The sequence below is a fragment of the Sus scrofa genome, chromosome 5 (assembly GCF_000003025.6).
Source record: "Sus scrofa isolate TJ Tabasco breed Duroc chromosome 5, Sscrofa11.1, whole genome shotgun sequence".
Classification (NCBI taxonomy): Eukaryota; Metazoa; Chordata; class Mammalia; order Artiodactyla; family Suidae; genus Sus; species Sus scrofa.
Genome location: NC_010447.5, coordinates 101136429 through 101155541, shown reverse-complemented (window position 1 = coordinate 101155541; position 19113 = coordinate 101136429). Strand labels below are relative to the sequence as shown.

Below are 19113 nucleotides of genomic sequence, written 5' to 3'. Positions count from 1 at the left end.
AATGTGTATGTTAATTGTATGACTTTTTATGATCTTACTGAGTTTCTTAACCACTGTGTCTCTCAGTTTACACATCTTTAAAATGGGAGAAATAGTAATACCTTTATAGAGTTGTTGTATTACGTAAGTTGATGTGGTATATTGTTTATCCTTAAATATTGTTATTTTTATGATTTTCTCAATTATTACTTTCAGTGTTGTCTGGACTTTGGAAATAGAGCTTACTCATGTCTCTTTGTTGTCGAGTTTTGTATGTCCTTTTTCTTTTGAAGAAGGCGACTTTTCATCAGGTCTGATTCTTATTGATAAAGACTTTTTTTTTTTTTTTGCTATTTCTTGGGCCACTCCCGCGTCATATGGACGTTCCCAGGCTAGGGGTCGAATTGGAGCTGTAGCCACCAGCCTACACCACAGCCACAGCAACGCAGGATCTGAGCTGTGTCTGTGACCTACACCACAGCTCATGGCAACACCGGATCCTTAACCCACTGAGCAAGGCCGGGGACCAAACCCTCAACCTCATGGTTCCTAGTCGGATTCATTAACCACTGTGCCACGACGGGAACTCCGATAAAGACATGTTTATCCTTGAATACTACCGATTCTGGTTCTACTGACCTCTAGAAGATTTTTCTGGCTTAGAAGAATCCTGGTCTTATTTCTAGAGATCCTTTAACTTCTGTAGATAGTGAATTTTCTAAATTTCAGAGAGGAATCCTCATTGCCTCATCCATTGTTTAAAAATCATGCTTTATTTTCAAAACCTAAGAACTCAAAAATCTGCCTTGGATCTCCTAAACTAATGGCTTTATTCTAACCAGTATTTCTAAGTCTGTCGAAGAGATAGTCATTCACCTTTTTTATGGGTAAATTTCTATAAATCTGTATGGTCTTTGGATTTTAGAAAATTCAGATTGAGTTTCAAATTTTTGCCCATTAAATGGGGTTCGTAGATGCATGAGAAAAAGTCACTGAGGTGCCTGTACAACGTTCTGTAGAGTGAATGTAATGTTTTCACTTGAATTCACCTGCAAGTTGAATTTTGCTTGCCTCTCTTTCCCTTCCAATACACACACCTGCTCCATCAGAACCAGACCCCGTGACTTTACCTGAGATTTGGACAACTGCAGCCAGTGGCATCATCAAAATCTCAAAAACTCATCTTGTGAGCTTGCCAAACCTAGGAGACTCCAGGAATCTCTTCTAGTCTTGGAACCAGTTCTCTGTCAGGACTCATGATCTTAGTAACCCCGGTCTAATGATTATTTTAATATTTAGATGCATAAAGGCCTTCCAAAAGCCCTTTTTTCCTTCCCATACCTTGGAATTCAATTTTGTCTCCAAAGTCCAAGACGCATAACTTGTTTCCTGAACTTTCTTCCTTATGGAGCTCTTTCCTTCAGAGATAATTTTGGACTGCTGTAGAAAGACTGGCCTATGACGTGGGAAGGGGGAAATATTAGCAGAATTTTAAGGAGGAAAAATCTTCAATCAAGGGCGGTTTTATAACTGCATGTGTTATTAAAACCGATTCATTCATTTTTGTCGTCAGATAATACATATCATGTACAAGGAGATGAGCTGAATTCTGTGAGAAGAACAAAGACGGAGTGTTCTCCGTAGGTTTGATGTCAGGCAGTGTGCCTTTGACCTTGCCATGTTTCTCATCGTTTGAACTTGGCAAGTCATTTGGCGCCTCTGAGCCTCGATGTCTTCATTTTTAAAATGGAGACAGTATCCATTCAACAGGGTTGTTGCAAGGATAAAATAGAAAAATGGACCAAAACTATTTTGCAAAAGATGAAATTCCAAACAAGAGTATGCCATTATCATGACACATAGATCAATGAAAACCCACTAAGCATAAAGAAAGGGAGAAGATTTAGAACTTTCCTTGGCCTCCTCCCAGCTTTTGCTTTTTAAAACCATTGGAAGATGGACTAACACTTCGATGTTCAACCTGAGCGTGAAATGCTTTGATCACCATTACCATGCTTTTCTCCCCTAACCCTGTCGTTTCCACAGCATTTTAGTAAAAAAACAAACTCTGAAGGGTTTACTGTCGTGAATCGTTATTTTTCAAGCTGTCTGTTAAAAATATACACAATCTGTACTTCATGTTCCCCCAGAAACCCAGGCAGCAGTGCCTTACAGGAGGATGTGTGAATGGAGATATGAACCTTGCGCCACGCCCTGTTTCAAGACGTGCAGTGACCCTGAAGCACTAGCATGTAAATTTCTTCCACCGTAAGTCATGCGTAATCATTAAGTAGATTCTAGCATTAGCAGAGTCTGCTCTCGGTGACTTTTTTAGATTAAAAAATTCTCCAGAATAATTTTTGATACTCATTCATGAATTTATTTCATTTTATCCAGGCAGTAGATACCGAGGGTCTGCTATATGCCAGCAGTTCATCCAGCTGCTAGGGATACAGCACTGAGCAAAGTTCCCACCTTTCTGTTGTTGTACATATGTTGTTACATCGAGGCAGAGAATAAGAAATAAAAATGTATGGAGTTCCCTTCGGGGCTGGAAACGAATCTGACTAGGAACCATGAGGTTGCAGGTTTGATCCCTGGCCTTGCTCAGTGGGTTAAGGATCCGGCGTTGCCGTGAGCTGTGGTGTAGGTTGCAGACACAGCTCAGATGTGGTGTTGTGGCTCTGGTGTCGGCCCATGGCTACAGCTCCATTTAGACCCCTAGCCTGGGAACCTCCATGTGCCGCGGGTGTGGCCCTCAAAAAGACAAAAAAGAAAAAAAAAAGAAAAGAAAAGAAATAAAAATGTAAATCTAGGAGTTCCCATCATGGCTCTGTGATGAATGAACCCGTCTAGTATCCATTGGGATGTGGGTTCGATCCTTGGCCTTGCTCAGTGGATTGAGGATCCAGCATTGCCATGAGCTGTGGTGTGTGTTACAGATGCAGCGGTGCTGTGGCTGTGGTGTAGGCCAGTGGCTACAGCTCTGATTGGACCCCTAGCCTGGGAACCTCCATATGCTGCAGGTGCAGCCCTAAAAATGTAAATGTATAATGCAATATATTGATAGAAGGCGATATATATTATGGAGAAAAATAAAGAAAGGTAAGGGAAACAGAGAGCCTGAAGCACGTGTGCTTTTGCTCGTGACTCTGCGGGTGGTCAGGGCAGAACAGGCTGACGAGGGGCATCTCGTCAGGATGGGAAGGAGGGGAGGGACGAGCCATGCGGATGTCTGGGGAAGAGCCTTTCAAGCTGAGAAGAGTTCAAATGTCCGCGGGTGTAAATGTGTCTGGTGTATCGAGACGAGCAGAGGCCAGTTAGTTGGAGCAGAATGAGCAAAATCCGGAGGCAGGAGGAGAGACCAGAGAATCGTGGTGATGTGCGAATCGTCTAGGGCCTGGGAGCCTTGCGAGGACTTGTCTTTTTCTCTGAGTCACGTCCTGGTGTATTTGGGGCGGAGGATCCTTTGAAACATTTACACTGGCTATTGCTCTAACTTTTGGGGAGGAGAAGAACAGAGGCAGAGCTGGACAGTAATACAGACAAGCCACGAAGGGGATTTGACTAGGTTGGTGGCCCTGAAGGTTATGGAAAGTGAACAGATTCTGGATGTATTTTGAACTTAGGGCCTAGGGGATACTGACAGGTTTAGTCATTTACCAGAGAAAGAGGAGGCAAGGACTCCACTTTAGGTCTCAACGTTTTGTGGTTTTCAGAACCATAGGAAATTGCCATTTTTGTGGTCAAAAATGGTCAACTACCAACAAGCTCACATGACCCAGTGTAATGGAACGGCTGAGTTGCCATTTTACTGAGGTAAGTGTGGTGTCAGGAGGAGTAGCTTGGAGGAAGAGTCAGGAATTTGGCTTCGAGGATTTAAAATTCCAGACTGAAAATTATTCATTGGATTTGGTAATCTGGAGAATTGGAAGAGGCAAAACGGAACTAGCCAGTGTAACAGCCTTTTTTTTTTTTTTTTTTTGAGGAATTTTGCTGTAAAGGAGAACAGAGAAATGCAAGAGCAGTAGGAAGGAAGATTTTTGAAAGAATTACTTTCCGTTAGTCGTGAGCTTCTATTATATAACAAACACTGGCATGTGAATACATGAGATGCAGCCCTGCTTTCAGGGAGCTCATGGGCTTTGGGAAGAAGACAAACAAAAGCAGATAATTGACCATACGGTGGAAAGAGGGCTAGAGGAATAACCACTATAACAACGAGCCCACTGAAATGTTTACTGCACGACCCACTGCGCTACGTGCTGTAAAGTCGGTCATCTCATTACTCCCATTTTCAGGAGAGAAAAAGAACTGAGGCACAGAGAGGTTAAGCGCTTTGCCCGAGACCACACAGTTTGCAGGCAGCAGAGTCAGAGCCTGAGCAACTACACCCTGTTGGGCGCCAAGCGCTGTGGGAGCAGAGAGAAGGAAGTGGTATTTCTGTTTATTTTCTTAAAAATAAGAGCAAAGAAGTATCCGAGAAGAAGTCTTGAGCATTCCCTTGGACCCCTTCCGTTCACAAGCCTATCTCCTGTCTCTTCGGGAGCCCTCAGGGGGAGGGGACGCAGCAGGGGCCCCCGAGGCAGGAGAGCACATGGGAGGGGAAGGAAGGAAGAGTGAGGGCAGAGCCGGCCCTGGCCCTGGCACCCGGGAGGACATGGGGCTCTATTCGGAAGTGGCATCTGGCCCGTTTATTTCCCGTGGGGCACCCAGTCTCCAGGGTGTTGAACTGGATCCGCAGTGCTCCCACTGTGTGCTCCGTAGCTCCGCCAGAGTTTCTTTCTTGCTCTGTTTGGTCAGGAGGCAGAGAAGAGACTCAGGATGGAACCCCCCCCCACCCCGCCACGCTGTTGCCTACCTCTGTCTTCATCACTGTGTCCTGCCTACTTCTTCCCTTTCCCCCGCTGAGGCCCTCATGCTGGCTCCTCCTGCACGTGCACTCCTCAGGGGAGACTCGACTGCTGAGCTGAGGGGTCGGCTGAGCCCTGCGGCCCTCCCCCCAAGTCCTCAGCAAAACCACCAGGCTTGTTCTGGATGATTTCAGATTCTGGCACCTAGCAAGTGTTGAAAATAAAAATATCTCGTGGAAATGAGAACTTTTATGAGCAGAGATGCTAACTAGCATACCATGGAGCTCATCTGTAAATAAAGTTATTCCTGTTATGTAATATAGCTATTATAGGACCTGTTCTGCATCTGAGGCATCTTTAAGCAGTCAGAAGCTGATTAGATCACCAGCTACATGACAAAATAAAGAGGACCCTGCAATGTGTAACCATGAAGACATTTTAAAGAGACAAGTTACTGGGTTTTGAAAGAAATTTTAAGAGGATAGCTGTCGTTTTGACTTGCATAAAACAATCACAACATAATCGAGTTGCATGAAAAACGATGTTTATTTAATTTAAGGATAACTACAGGTATTCTCATTAACTAGTGACTTTACTTTTTTCTTTTTTGCTTGACAGAGTTTATAGGAGGATAGGAATATCATATGCTGGTTAAAGTTTTATTAATTAAGTTCATTTTTTTTTGTCTTTTTTGTCTTTTTAGGGCCTGGGGCATATGGAAGTTCCCAGGCTAGGGGTCTAATTGGAGCTGTAGCCACTGACCTACGCCACAGCCACAGGAACGTGGGATCCAAGCTGTGTCTGCGACCTACACCACAGCTCACGGCAACGCCGGATCCTTAACCCACTGAGCAAGGCCAGGGCTCAAACCCGCAACCTCATTGTTCCTAGTCGGATTCATTTCTGCTGCGCCACGATGGGAACTCCTATTTAAGTTCATTCTTGAAATAAATACTTGATCTTATAAGCTGAGCTGTTAATTTCATTTATTCATTTGTTTTTTAATATTATGGAGGTAGCCAAGAGATGGCCAAAATGTCTCCTGTTAAAAGAGAAATTAGCTTTTCTTTGTTCTGGATTTCCTTCCTCTAACAAGTGCCTTCTGGTGGCAAGTTAATTTTATTTCCACACTGAATTGGAAGGGGGCTGTGAAAATTTTGGTCCAAATTTTTACTTTACAAACGAGGCTCCTGGAAATGTTTTAAAATATTGAAAATACTATTATTACCTGCTTGTGCATTCGAGTGGCTGACAAGCAAGCCTTTTTATAGCTATATGTACATTAATTCTCTCCAGTATGTATGAATCTAATAATTGGTTGTACATGAAGGATACATTTATTTCCTTTAAACCAGAATAAATTGCACTCTGAGCCCCAACTGGATGAGAAGATGTGATCCTGGTCCTTGGCTTCATTCCCTTAGAGAAGAAGCATCCAGAATAGTCCTTCCTGTCTTTGGCCCACAGTTTTCAAGCCCATGGATTCTTGAAATTTGCTTTGCTTCTGTGTTGCACGCAGGAGCTGGGGATCTTTACAAAGACAAGACATCGTGGGGCTTGAAATTCAGTTCCTTAGGCTTATTTTCAGCCATCTCCTCCGAGAGCACCGCCACTGCTTTGGGCACAGGTGCTGAGGCTCTTGAGCATTGCAGCCCCTGCCTCTCCCCTTCTCGGTTCTCAAAGAAGAGCAACCATGTCCCACCTCCATCTCTGCTACCCAGAGATTCCGAATATCTCTTCAGGGACTTTGGAGCTTGATAAGAGGCAGGGAAAGCCACTAAACATTCAGGTTTTGTTCTGCCGACATCCTTACGGCGAGGCTGTTCAGAGCGTTTGTCTGTCTGCTTGGATGTGGGGGCGTCTAGGAAAGTGCCATGAGATGAATATAGAGTAAAATTACAGTAAAGGAGTCCTCTGTGCTTCCACGGATTAGAACATGCCCTTAGAGTGTCCCAAATGTAAGAGTACACCTTGAATGTTCTGGGTTCCAATTCTGCCTTAACGGCGAATGACACTTCTTTGTCACCCATTGGCTTCCACTTCATACAGTGAAGCACGATGGAGTGGCAGCCAACAGAGCACTCCTTTAATCCTTGACAGGGAGAATAAAAGGCTTTTGGGAAAAATGTATCTCAGTTGCATATATTAACTGTAATATAGTTTTTATATTTAAAATTGTTTTCACTTTAATTTTTTTTCGTGTGAAGGGTTGAAGGATGCTTGCCCTACTGCCCTAAAAATATGATCCTTGATGAAGTCACCCTCAAATGTGTTTATCCAGAAGACTGTAAGTGTGAACCTTACATAACTTATTCTGAAAAGTGAAATACTTGAATTTTTTTTCTATGATGGCAAGGGGTTATAAACAGAAATGTTAGGCAGACAATAAAGTAACCTTCGTAAGATTCGTCTTCGTGTCTTTTGCAAAGTGGTGTTGTTCTAAGTTACGCTCTAAGCCATGTTACTCTTCCCTCTAACATTCCTCCTGCATTTTCTCTCTCAAAACGTTTTACTAGAAGCTAAACATCCCTATATCAACTATGTGGGCCTTGCTTTAAGCAAAACAGATTAAGGAAGAGTCCTCTGTTTCTTTGCAGGCATACCTCTGATGCCCACAGAACCAGCATTAATTTCACCAGGTGAGCCATCTCTGCCCGGGTTTACAGCTCTTCTTAGAATTTTAGACGCTACACTCGGCTTCGCGTAGTTGAAATCTTGGCGTTCTTGTGACGGTTGCTGGTGTTCATACATCCCCTTGACTAGAGGACCCAGAAGTCACTGTCATTTCACTAAAGAGGTGTTCACTGGATCAGCAAGCCACATCTTCAGATGGTTTCTGCATTTGGTCCACCTCTGTCTGCATTTCAGAGATAACGAGAACATCCCTAACATTTTTGCCTCAATTTTAGCTTTTACTAAATCCTGATTAAAATTTTGCAGTGATTAACACGAAAGAGACATTTAAGGCAAATGAAGTCACCCGTTAAGCACTTTTATGTCCATCCCAGTGTTCTCTCCCAGGCTCTGGAGGAGGCGTTCTGGGGTCAAACCCTCCCCTCTCTCTCTCCCTGTGAAACTTGCCTCAGGAAAGGATTGAATAAACCCACTCACAGTGAGGCTTGACAAACAGTGTATTATTTCTCTTGGGATTATAATTTAGAGCAGTTCAGATATTTATTCTTTTAATTTATTTGACACGTTTAATTGTCACCTCTGTCAAGGCACTGTCCTCATACAGAGGCTGGGGAGGGGAGAGGAAGGGAGAATGTGAACAGGTCACAGCCCCCACCCTAAAACAGCTAGTAGTCCCTAGGCTGTTGTGATAGTACTATAGAAGTTAGCACAAGCAGTGGGCAGGAGGGATCTTAGACTTATTTTAGAGGGGTGGACTCAGTAGTGTAACAGAAGACCAGGGTAGGATAACTGGAAGGAGGAATTGTGTGCCTGTGCAGAGGCCTGGAACTGAGAAGGAACGTGTCACACAGGGGCTTCAAGCAGCTCCTTGTATGTTGAGTGTGTAGTGTTAGGGGAATTTTGCCAAGAGATGAGGTAGAAGAGATTTTCAGGGGCCAGATCACAAACGGTCCATTGTAAGAAACTCTGGATTTTTTTTTTTTTTCTGAGAGCCATGGGGAATCACTGGAGGATTTTATAAAGGCCTGTGACATCCTCCAAATAATAGCCATACTCTTCTTAATAGCTGGCATTTATGGGGTACTTACTATGTGTCAGGCATTGGACTGAAGACTCTACATATCTTCAATCTCAGTGAGGATGCTGTGAGAGAAGTCTTGTTACTCTCATTGCAGAGATGAAGAATTACTCTACTGCTGTGAAATTTTGAGCATCAGTGAATTTAGTACAGTTTAAAGCATATTTTGAGGGGGGTGCTTTCCATACATTGTTTAATTTATGGAGGGGATACGTCTAGAGTAACACTGCATGTGCTAAATCTGAGACACACACTGTTGTGGATTCTTCAAAGTACCACTATGCACTTTGCACTCTCTAATATCTCCCCCAAATCAGTATCATTGTACATGTTAAACATCTAAAACTATGTAAACTGCCATGGTCAATATGTAAGGGAGATGCATTTTATTCCATAACCCTGAAGAGTAAGAAAAGCTCCTGTAAAATTATTTTTATTTGTAGATGATATGATCTTGTATGCAGGTTATTCTAAAGAATCTACTAAAACCTAGCAGCACTAATTAATGAGCAAATAATTATAAATCATCAGACTTGCAGAGTACGAGACCAGTGTGCTAAAATCAAATAGGTTTTGATGTACCAGCAATGAACAATCTGGAAGTAAAGAAAGCAATTCTGTTTATAGTAGCATTGAAAAATACATCAGAATACATTTAGCAAAAGGAGTATAATACTTGCACAATGAAAACTACAAAATATTGTTGAAAGAATTAAGAAGATCAAAATAAATAGAAAGCCGTATGATGTTTGTAGAAGACTTAATATGACTAAAATGGTAATGCTCCCAAATTTGATATACAGATTTAATGTAATCTCTATCAAAATCCAGTTACTTCTTTGCAGAAATTGACAAACTGACCCTACATTTGTGTGGAAATGCAAGGAGCCCAGTATACCCCAAATAGTCTTGAGAATGGACAAAATTAGAGCACTCACACTTTCCAATTTAAAACTTACTACAAAGCTGCAGTTATTAAGACATCTGGATTATTACAATTCTACCTCCAGACAGTGCTTATCACCCTTTGATGATTTTTAAATTTTTTCTAGATTTCTTTTTTACATTACTCAATGAATTTTATTACATTTACAGTTGTGCAACAAAAATCATCACAACCCAATTTTGTAGCATTTCCATCCCAAACCCCCAACGCATCCCCCTGCCTCCCAACCTGTCTCATTTGGAAACCATAAGTTTTTAAAAGTCTGTGAGTCAGTTTCTCTTCTGCAAAGAAATTTATTGTGTCCTTTTTTTTAGATTCCACATGTAAATGATCATATATGATGTTGGTGTCTCACTGTCTGACTGACTTCACTTAGCATGATAATTTCTAGGTCCATCCATGTTGCTGCAAATGCTATTATTTCTTTCCTTTTCATGGCTGAGTAATATCCCATTGTGTATATGTACCACATCTTCTTTATCTACTCCTCTGTCGATAGACGTTTAGGTTGTTTCCATGTGTTGGCTATTGCAAATGGTGCTGCAATGAACATTGGAGTACATGCGTCTTTTCGAGTCATGGTTTTCTCTGGATAGATGCCCAGAAGTGGGATTGCTGGATCAAATGGGAGTTCTATGTTTAGTTTTCTGAGGAATCTCCATATTGTTTTCCACAGTGATTGGACCAATTTACATTCCCACCAAGAGTGTCATAGGGTTCCCCCTTCTCCACACCCTCTCCAGCACTTACTGTTTGTAGACTTTTGGATGATGGCCGTTCTGGCTGGTGTAAGGTGGTACCTCATAGTGGTTTTGATTTGCATTTCTCTAATAATGAGTGATGTTGAACATCTTTTCATGTGTTTTTTGGCCACCTATATGTCTTCTTTGGAGAATTGTCTGTTTATATCTTCTGCCCATTTTTTAAATTTTTTTTTTTTTTTTTTTTTTTTTTTTTTGGTATTGAGCTTCAGAAGGTGTGTTTATAAATTTTGGAGATTAATCCCTTGTCAGTCAATTCATTTGCAAATATTTTCTCCCATTCCGTGGGTTGTCTTTTTGACTTGTTTAGGGTTTCCTTTGCTGTGCAGAAACTTTTAAGTTTAATTAAGTTCCATTTGTTTATTTTTGTTTTTACTGTCATTACTCTAAGAGGTGGATCTGAGAAGATATTGTCAGAGATTGTCCTGTGTTTTCCTCTAAGGGTTTTATAAGACCTATCCAGTCTTATATTTAGGGCTTTAATCCATTTTGAGTTGGTTGTTGTGGATGGTGTTAGGAAGTGTTCTAGTTTCATTCTTTTGCATGTAGCTATCCAGTTTTCCCAGTACCACTTATTGAAGGGGCTATCTTTTATCCATTATATATTCCTGCCTCCTTTATCATAGATTAGTTGACTGTACATGTGTGGGTTTAATTCTGGACTTTCTATCCTGTTCCATTGATCTATATGTCTGTCTGTGTGCCAGTACCATACGGTTTTGATGTCTGTAGCTTTGTAGTATAGTCTGAGGTCAGGGAGCCTAATTCCTCTAGCTTATTTTTCTTTTTCAGGATGTCTTTGGCTATTCTGGGTATTTTGTGCTTGCAAACACACTTTACAGTATTTTGTTTGAGTTCTGTGGAAAATGTCCTTGGTAATTCAATTGATGATTTTAGAAGACAATGGACTATTTTATACTGCTGAGACCAGTCACACTTACAGTCATCAGAGTTTTCCAGGACACTGTGCTTGCTCTGGGCCAGAACTTTTTCTCCGTCACTTTGCTTAAGCATTTATGTTGATGTAAATGTAGATATTTCAGTCTGTAAAAATATCATATTCTCTAGAATATACAACATCTACTATATCGTGAACACTGCTTATAGGACCAAAGGATGGGAATTTTTGTTCTACTTTATTCTGAAAGTTTGAAACTGTAAAATAAGTACAAAATGAAGGCTATTTATAGAATTTATTTAACACAATTAAAAGTTTTTTCTGATGTCATCATGGCAGGCTTGATAATGGCCCTGCAAAGATGCTCATGTCTTAATCCCCAGAATTTGCGAATATGGGACCTTACGGAGAAGAGAACACATGTCAGCATCAACAGAGAGGGAGAAAGAGGGGGTGGGAAGGGGAGAGATGAGACTTAAGGATGTTACTCTGCGGCTGTGGAGATGCAGGAAGGGACCATGATCCTCAGATCCAGGCAATACATAGGTGGAAAAGGCAAGGAAACAAATTCCTCCGTAGAGCCTCCGGAAGGAGCACAGCCCTTGCTTATACCTTGATTTTAGAACTTACACTTTCTAGAACCATAAGATAATAAGTGGATGATATTTTAAGCCACTAAATTTGTAATAACTTATTTACAGTAGCCATGGGAAACTAGATATTGACATTTTTAGGTGGCGTCAAAAGTGGTGGCCCTGCAAGCTAGTCTAGTTAGACAGTCCAGCAAGACAGTTTCAGCTACACAGTTTCAGCCATTCATTTTGGCTCTTCCTTAGCCCCTCAGACTTTGAATATTTTAGAGATACGTTTAGAGCTAACAAAAAAACTTTGGAAGGTACTTCAAAGGTGTTTAGCAGTCACATTTTCCCTTTCCATGGATGGCTCCTTCACCACAGCCATCGCGTGGGGTCTCCACGTGGTCCATAGCACCACCTACTCTGCTTGCAAAGAATGCATTCTGGAGATTGACCAAGAAAATGAATCAACCTTGCTACTGATTTTAAAAATGCAATAAAATTTGTCACTCCTCAGCCATCTTCACTGATCCCATTGCTATTTCTATCTGTTCAAACAACTGTGTTGATACCATCAAGGCAGTGAAGATGTTTATGGAGTGGTGCTTAAACTCAGGCTCTGAAATCAATCCCAAGTTAGAATTCTGCCTCTGACACGTACCAGCTCACTTCTCTGCACCTTCGTCTCCTTATCTATAAAGTGGCAGTCTTGTTGTCTACTTCACGGGGTCTTGTGGGAATTAAATGAAATGATCTGTATGAAATTTTTAGTGTGGTTCCTGTCACTAGTTAATTTCATGGATGGTCATTTCCGTTGTACTAATGGAGAGGGTGTCTTCATTTCCAGCAGGTCCAGAAATGGTAACTCCCTCAGTCTTCACTGTGTTTGACATGCTGACACCAACCACAGGTTTGGAATGTGAGGTATGACTGGTTGATCTCGTCAGTTATTCGTCATTTCCGTATCATGTTTCCGCACTGCTATCCAAATGCTGCTAAGCTTTTCCTACGCTCTCTTGTCTTCCTTTGCTAAGAGGAAATAAGCATTACCTTTGACCCATTGTATTTCCTTACATGTCAGGTATTTTTTATTAATAAGATTCTGGACACCCTAAGGAAAGCAAATAAAATGCAAATGAAGTCTTAAGGATGACTCCTTAATAATAATAATTATATGATATTAGGTGTAAAAACAATTATGTGATAATTTAATACTTTTATCTATTTATGAATTAGGTAATTTATTAATTTAATAGTAGTAATTGAGTGTGATTTTTTAGTAATTACTTAGTGATAATAATTCTTTATAATAATGAAGAGTTCAAAGTAGGCTTTTTTGTTAGGCATTTAAAAATATTTATTAAGCAGCTACAATATGCGAGACACTGTTGGCAGATATATTAGAAAGCAAAAAAAGATAAGGCCATTGAATCCCAGAGCTAGTTATTGTCTTGGCTGAGACTTGAGAAATTATCTCTTTACTCCAAATATGCTACTTGTTCTGATAAACAATTATTTATTCAACCAATATTTATTTCACACTATTTCTGGCCAGGAACTATTCAGGCACCATGGATAAAACAGTATAGTAGCAGGAAAAAAACTCCTGCTCCTATGGAGTTTATGTTTTACTGGGTTCTCAAACAGCCAATAAACAAGATAAATTGTCACGGTATATAAGATATTCGAGACTGGTGCTCGGGAGAAAAATAAAACTCTTTCCAATGAAGCGATCCTCACTGATCCTTGCTGGTAAAGTGCCTGCTACTTTAGAGTAAAAACGTCTAAAGAAGTTGAGGGAGTGAACCACGCAAAGGCATTCCAGGCAGAAGGGCCAGCAGGGTGCAAAGGCCCTGAGTTGAAAATGTACCTAACGTCTCAAAACAGTGAAAGAATGGCAGGGAAGCTCTTCAGTAAGTATAAAATGACAGGATGCAAATTTGGTTTTGTCAGGCCTTGTGTAAAGACTGGTTTTCATTCTGAATGACACAGGAAGAGAAGAGAGATTTTTGAGCAGAGGAATTTTATGATCTGATTTGTTGCAAGAACATTTTAGGTGCTTTGTTGAGGGTAGGTACCAAGAGAACATAGAACCAGTCAGGAGGCGACAGCAGTGGAGACGGTGAAAAGTCCTTGGATTCTTTTGATCTGTTTTGAAGATTGAGGCTCTGGAAACTGCTGAAGGATTAGAGGTGGGGTATGAATGAGAAACAGGCGTTAAAGATTCTAAGAGTTTTGCCCTGAACAAATGAAAGATAAGGTTGGCATTCATCAAGATGGGAAATTAGGGGACCTAAAGATCTGGTGTGGGAATAGGCCAGACTTCAGTTTTGCCACGTAAAGGAAGAGTCCTCTCCGATATAGCAAAGCTGTGGATTTATAGATCTGCTGCACACACGTGGAGTTCAGCGCAGAGTTCAAGTTAGGATGAAATGTGTGTGATTCTCAGGATATAAATGGTGTTAAAAGCATGCGCTTAGACGAGCGCACACAAGGGTTGAGGGCAGACGGGGGAGAAGGGCCGCTGCAACTTGAGCAGATTGAGAAACAATGACAAACATGCCAAGGGTGTTAACCGCGATACAGGAGAAAACGGAGGCGGTTGTGGGTGACCTGGCACCAAAGAAAGAAAATGCTGAGGAAGACGGAGGAATAGCCTATGCTGAGTGTGTTACTGGGTCAGCTGGATGACGTCTGAGAGCTGGTTGCTGAATTTGGAAATGTAGCACTCACTGGCGGTCTCATTAGATGGTTTCTCAGTGGAGTGGAAGGTACAGATTCCTTGGTGGTTTCGGTGTTTAGGGTTTTAGTTTTCTTCTAAGCGCTTGCATTTTCTTGGTTAAATGGAAAGCGAGATCAATACCTAGGACTTAATATAACTTATATACAGAAAATTTTGCAAAATTGAACTTGATTATTTGTCTACCTTTGGCTTTTAAATTGATAAGTCCGCACTTTATCCTACTTAGAAAATTATTTACCCTTTCTCATTCCTGTTTTTTTTTTTTTTTTTTTTTTTTTTTAGCATGTGTAACATTGGAATGATAGAAATGACCCACAACATTTAGGAATAATTAAATGAAATAAGCTACTTTATGAGTGCATCATATAAAATAGGTACAAATAGATTTTTCTTCATCCAGTCCCTGAAATGCAGCATAGAGCAGTAGTTAAGAGCACTGGTTTCAGAGCAACAGTGTCTGAACTTAAGTTCTGATTCTACTATCTGTTAGCTTTAAAACTCTGGGCAAGTTAATTTGAACTTCATTCTGATATTCTCAGCTGTGAAATAGGGAAAGATATTAGTACCTACATCAGAGGGAATAAATTGAGCTAATGAGAGCAATGGAGGCATATAGTAAGTGGTATGATATAATTTCTATAGTTATTACTATAATTTTTATAGAGGGTAATTTGGAAACTTAGTTTATAATGATACTATCCAGGTGCTGTAAAACTGATATCACAGTTGCTTTGTTAGTGAAACATCTGAATAGTGTTTGTTACGTCGTAATTTTTTAAAACTGACATTGACAGAAGTATTGATTATATACTAGCTTTTCTAGCTTCACCATTCCTTTATTTCATAGACACACACACACATTCTGTTTTCCATCATGGTCTGTCCCAGGAGATTGGATATCATTCCCTGTGTAGGACCTTATTGTTTATCCATCCTAAATGTCATAGTTTGCATCTACTCACCCCAAACACCAGTCCCCCCGCCGCTGGAAACCACAAGTCTGCTCTCTACGTCTGTATGTTTCTCGTCAAGTACCAGCTTCATACAGTGTAACGTGAAAGGCTGACTGCCACTGTATCCATGTTTGCAAAACGCTGATCTAGGTGGTTTAGAACAAGACTTCAGTTTGCTCAGAAGTTGGGTCTGTGGGATGTTCTTACGTCCAATCAATATTAAAGTAGAGTTTAAATGAAGTTTCCACTGAACATAGATGACCTCGACAAAAATCCACAGTAAATTTTTAATTGTTCATCTTTCAAAAGCCTTTACATTTAAGAAGTGTACACTATAGGCAACATGAATGGGAAATTTAAAAATTAATTGAAAACATTAGTTGAAATGGAAAAAATGCATTCATTTTCTTTTTTTTTCATTAACAGCCTCAAAAATTTGATCCTGTTTATAACTGTAGCCAATACATATGCCTTAATATGGAATGGAAGTTGTACAACTGGTCCCTGCATTGCCCAAAGGGCTTGGAGACGCCTGACTGTGGTTTCCGGGGAAGACCAGTTCAAGTGAACAGAGACGTCTGCTGCCCTGAGTGGGAATGTCCCTGTGAGTCTGCTGCGTCTTCCATGGCAATCAGGCTGTAATCGGGGAGATCGTATTTTTTTGAACCAATCAAGCCAAAGTTATGGTTGAATGGTCTTCATTTGATATATGAATTTGCTTCCCAGTATGTACCTTTTAGAGTTGCTTTTTGCCAAACATAGTAAGACTAATTGAAAAGATGTTTTTCAAAGAGCAGTTCTGACTTGCAGTAACTAATTACAATTAGTTAATAGACGAAATCCACTCTCTACCACCTTTTAGGCCGGTGTTCCATGTTGTCAGAACTCAGCATCGTTACATTCGATGGCAACAATGCGGCATTGTACAGCATGGCTTCTTATATCTTAGTAAGAGTTCCTGGTGAAGTTATAGTTGCTCATATTGAAAAGTGTTCCATGAATCAGGTAAGTCATAATCTAGTCTTTGTCATTCCTTCATAAATCTAGTAGCTGAAGTATGTTGCATTATTAGGTGTTCCCAGAATAAAGAGGGGCTCAAGAATTCACTGAGATTTATCTTCTGGTACTTAAAGCAAAATGTGTTTCAAGTGGATGTATTTAGAAACATATAATATTAATCCAAATAATGTTTTTCAAAGTCAGATAATTTTTTCTATTAAAGCTTTTTTCTTTATACTTTTTTTTTTTTCAGAATGGAAACTCATTTAAAAAGCTAGTGAGTATTTGCAAAGTGTTTATTAATTTCCTTCTGTTTAGTGCTAAAATTAGCTTCAGAGAGTTTAAAAATTTTGTTTTCAAATTAAGGCTTCCTCTGGAAGAATCTCTGGACTTTGTTTTAAGAAGTTAAATTTGACCACATCTCTGCATGAAATACTTGTCAATCGGGCAGAAAGAAAGGTAAGAACACGAAGTTAAAACATATGCTCATGTTAGTTGAAATTTAGAAATTACATAAGCAAATTCTTTCCAAAAAAGGGAAATTTAAATATGTCAGTAGAGTTTCATTGCTATGATGTCTCATCATTCTTTTCATGGGAAGTCTAAAAATGTGTTCCATAACATTGTATGTCTCCTACCATAACATGCCAACGGCTGTAAAGATTTTTCCCCTTGTGAGACTACCTGAAATGGCCATGTTGACTACGCTGCAGCTTTATTGCGTAATGTGAGTGCGAGCTGAGCTTCTTAGTGTCGGGGTTCATGTTTGTGTTTCAAGGGAGACAAGCGATAATGAGGTGAAAAAGAGGATCCTAAGGTGGCAAAGAGGGGCAGCCAGGGGTGCCAGGACGAAGACCACTGAGAGGAGAAGAGATGGAAAAGCATGGTTTTGAAACATTGGTGCCATTGCTTTTTCAGTGAATAAATGATAACGAAGAAAAAATGAAGGGATATTCACAGTAGAACAGCAAGGCATCATACAGAAGTGGGAAAGGAGCCTTTTGATTTTACAGGAAAAACCTTTATCCTAAGAAATTGTGTTTACTAAATAGGCATGATTTCTGAGCCAGATGCTTCACTCAGACCTAAATGGGTCTCTCAAAAACATAAGAACATAATATATACGGGTTTTGCTCAGAATAGCAAAGATAGTATATGCTTTCTGGAAATAATTATGTTTGTTAGCACAGGCCATACATTCTGGACTGGAAACAGTGTTAAAGTGAGTGTGTTACTTTTTTAGACAATGGAACTTCTATGTATACCTTTTATTTTAATTCGATTGGTACATTAACAGGAAGGAGGTGGAAAAGAAACTCAAACCTGGTCAGGGGCGCTGTTGTCAGCATTTGGGTGGAAGGGCTTTTTTCGGCCTCAGCTGAACTCATGGCTGGTCACGCATTCATTTGAAAACTTAGTTACTTAAAAGTCATATAGGGAGTTCCCATCGTGGCTCAGCAGTTAACGAACCCAACTAGTATCCATAAGGACGCAGGTTTGATCCCTGGCCTTGCTCAGTGGGTTAAGGATCTGTCATTGCTGGGAGCTGTGGTGTACGTCACAGATGTGCCTGGGATCTCACGTTGCTGTGGCTGTGGTGGAGGCTGGCAGTTACAGCTCCAATTTGACCCCTAACCTGGGAACCTCCATATGCCGTGGGCGCGGCCCTAAAAAGACAAAAAAAAAAAAAATCATGTAGTGAGTTTATGGGATAAAATAGCACAGGTCCTGCTCTCAATTAACGTGCAGTTGTATTGGGGGGGGGGGGTTGCTTAAATGTAGTTATCTGCCAGTTAAAAGGCAAAGGGAAGAATATGGTAGAGTGATGGCCAAGATACGGACAGAGGTAAGGGTCATTTAAATGCAGTTTATAGGAGAGTCAAATAGACATTTTTGGAGGAGATGACACCTAAGGTAAATCTTAAAGAAAATGAGTAGAAATTAGCCAGGCAAAGAAGAATATTTCAGCTTGAGTGTGGCTGTATGAGGAAGGTATAAAGATGAGAAATTGGATGGTTTGTAAGCTGAAACTGGGAAATTTACTTACTGCTAATTATGTAACTTTGAGAAATTTACTTACTGCTTATTACAGCTTACGGTTCCATGTCATTGTTATTTAAAGCACTGAGTTAAGTCCTTGGATTGTTTATATTAGTATAACCAAGAAAATATGTTAAGATTATAAAATATAGGAGTTCCTGTTGTGGCTGAGTGGTAAGAAACCCGACTGGTATCCATGAAGATGCAGGTTTGATCCCTGGACCCCCTCAGTGAGTTAAGGATCGGGCGTTGCTGCGAGCTGCAGTGTAAGTCACAAACGTGGCTCGGATCTGGCATTACTGTGGCTGTGGTGTAGGCCACCATCTGTAGCTCCGATTTGACTCCTAGCCTCAGAACCTCCATGTGCCGCAGGTGTGGCCCTAAAACAAAAACGATAATGAAATAATACAATATCTAGTCCAAACATTGGAAGTAGACTATCTGGGACTTTTCATCTTTACCAGGACTCAAAATTGGTTATTATGAACATTGCAATTAAATAAACACTAATTTAGAAGATCAAAGAGAGAACCCAGATTAAAGAAAACCTCCCGAAAAAAACTTTATTATCTTAAGTTTTTATTGGGGGTAATGGTGTAATCAACATATATTGGGAAAAACAGGGAAAAAAGCATATAAAACTTAGAAGAATGT

General features: G+C 40.4%; 1 protein-coding gene across 8 annotated transcripts in view; it reads left to right on the top strand.

The window, feature by feature from the left end:
* Positions 1 to 19113, top strand: part of OTOGL (otogelin like) — a 218730-nt gene that overhangs the window by 162713 nt on the left and 36904 nt on the right. For 7 of the 8 annotated variants that reach the window (XM_013998114.2, XM_021092805.1, XM_021092807.1 and 4 more), the window contains 8 exons: positions 2130 to 2247; positions 7040 to 7119; positions 7430 to 7471; positions 12572 to 12648; positions 15847 to 16024; positions 16283 to 16425; positions 16673 to 16696; positions 16786 to 16878. In XM_013998114.2, coding sequence (XP_013853568.1) covers positions 2130 to 2247; positions 7040 to 7119; positions 7430 to 7471; positions 12572 to 12648; positions 15847 to 16024; positions 16283 to 16425; positions 16673 to 16696; positions 16786 to 16878 — 755 coding nt within the window. The remainder of the gene's footprint in view (positions 1 to 2129; positions 2248 to 7039; positions 7120 to 7429; positions 7472 to 12571; positions 12649 to 15846; positions 16025 to 16282; positions 16426 to 16672; positions 16697 to 16785; positions 16879 to 19113) is intronic. The other variant, XM_021092804.1, reaches the window with a different exon arrangement.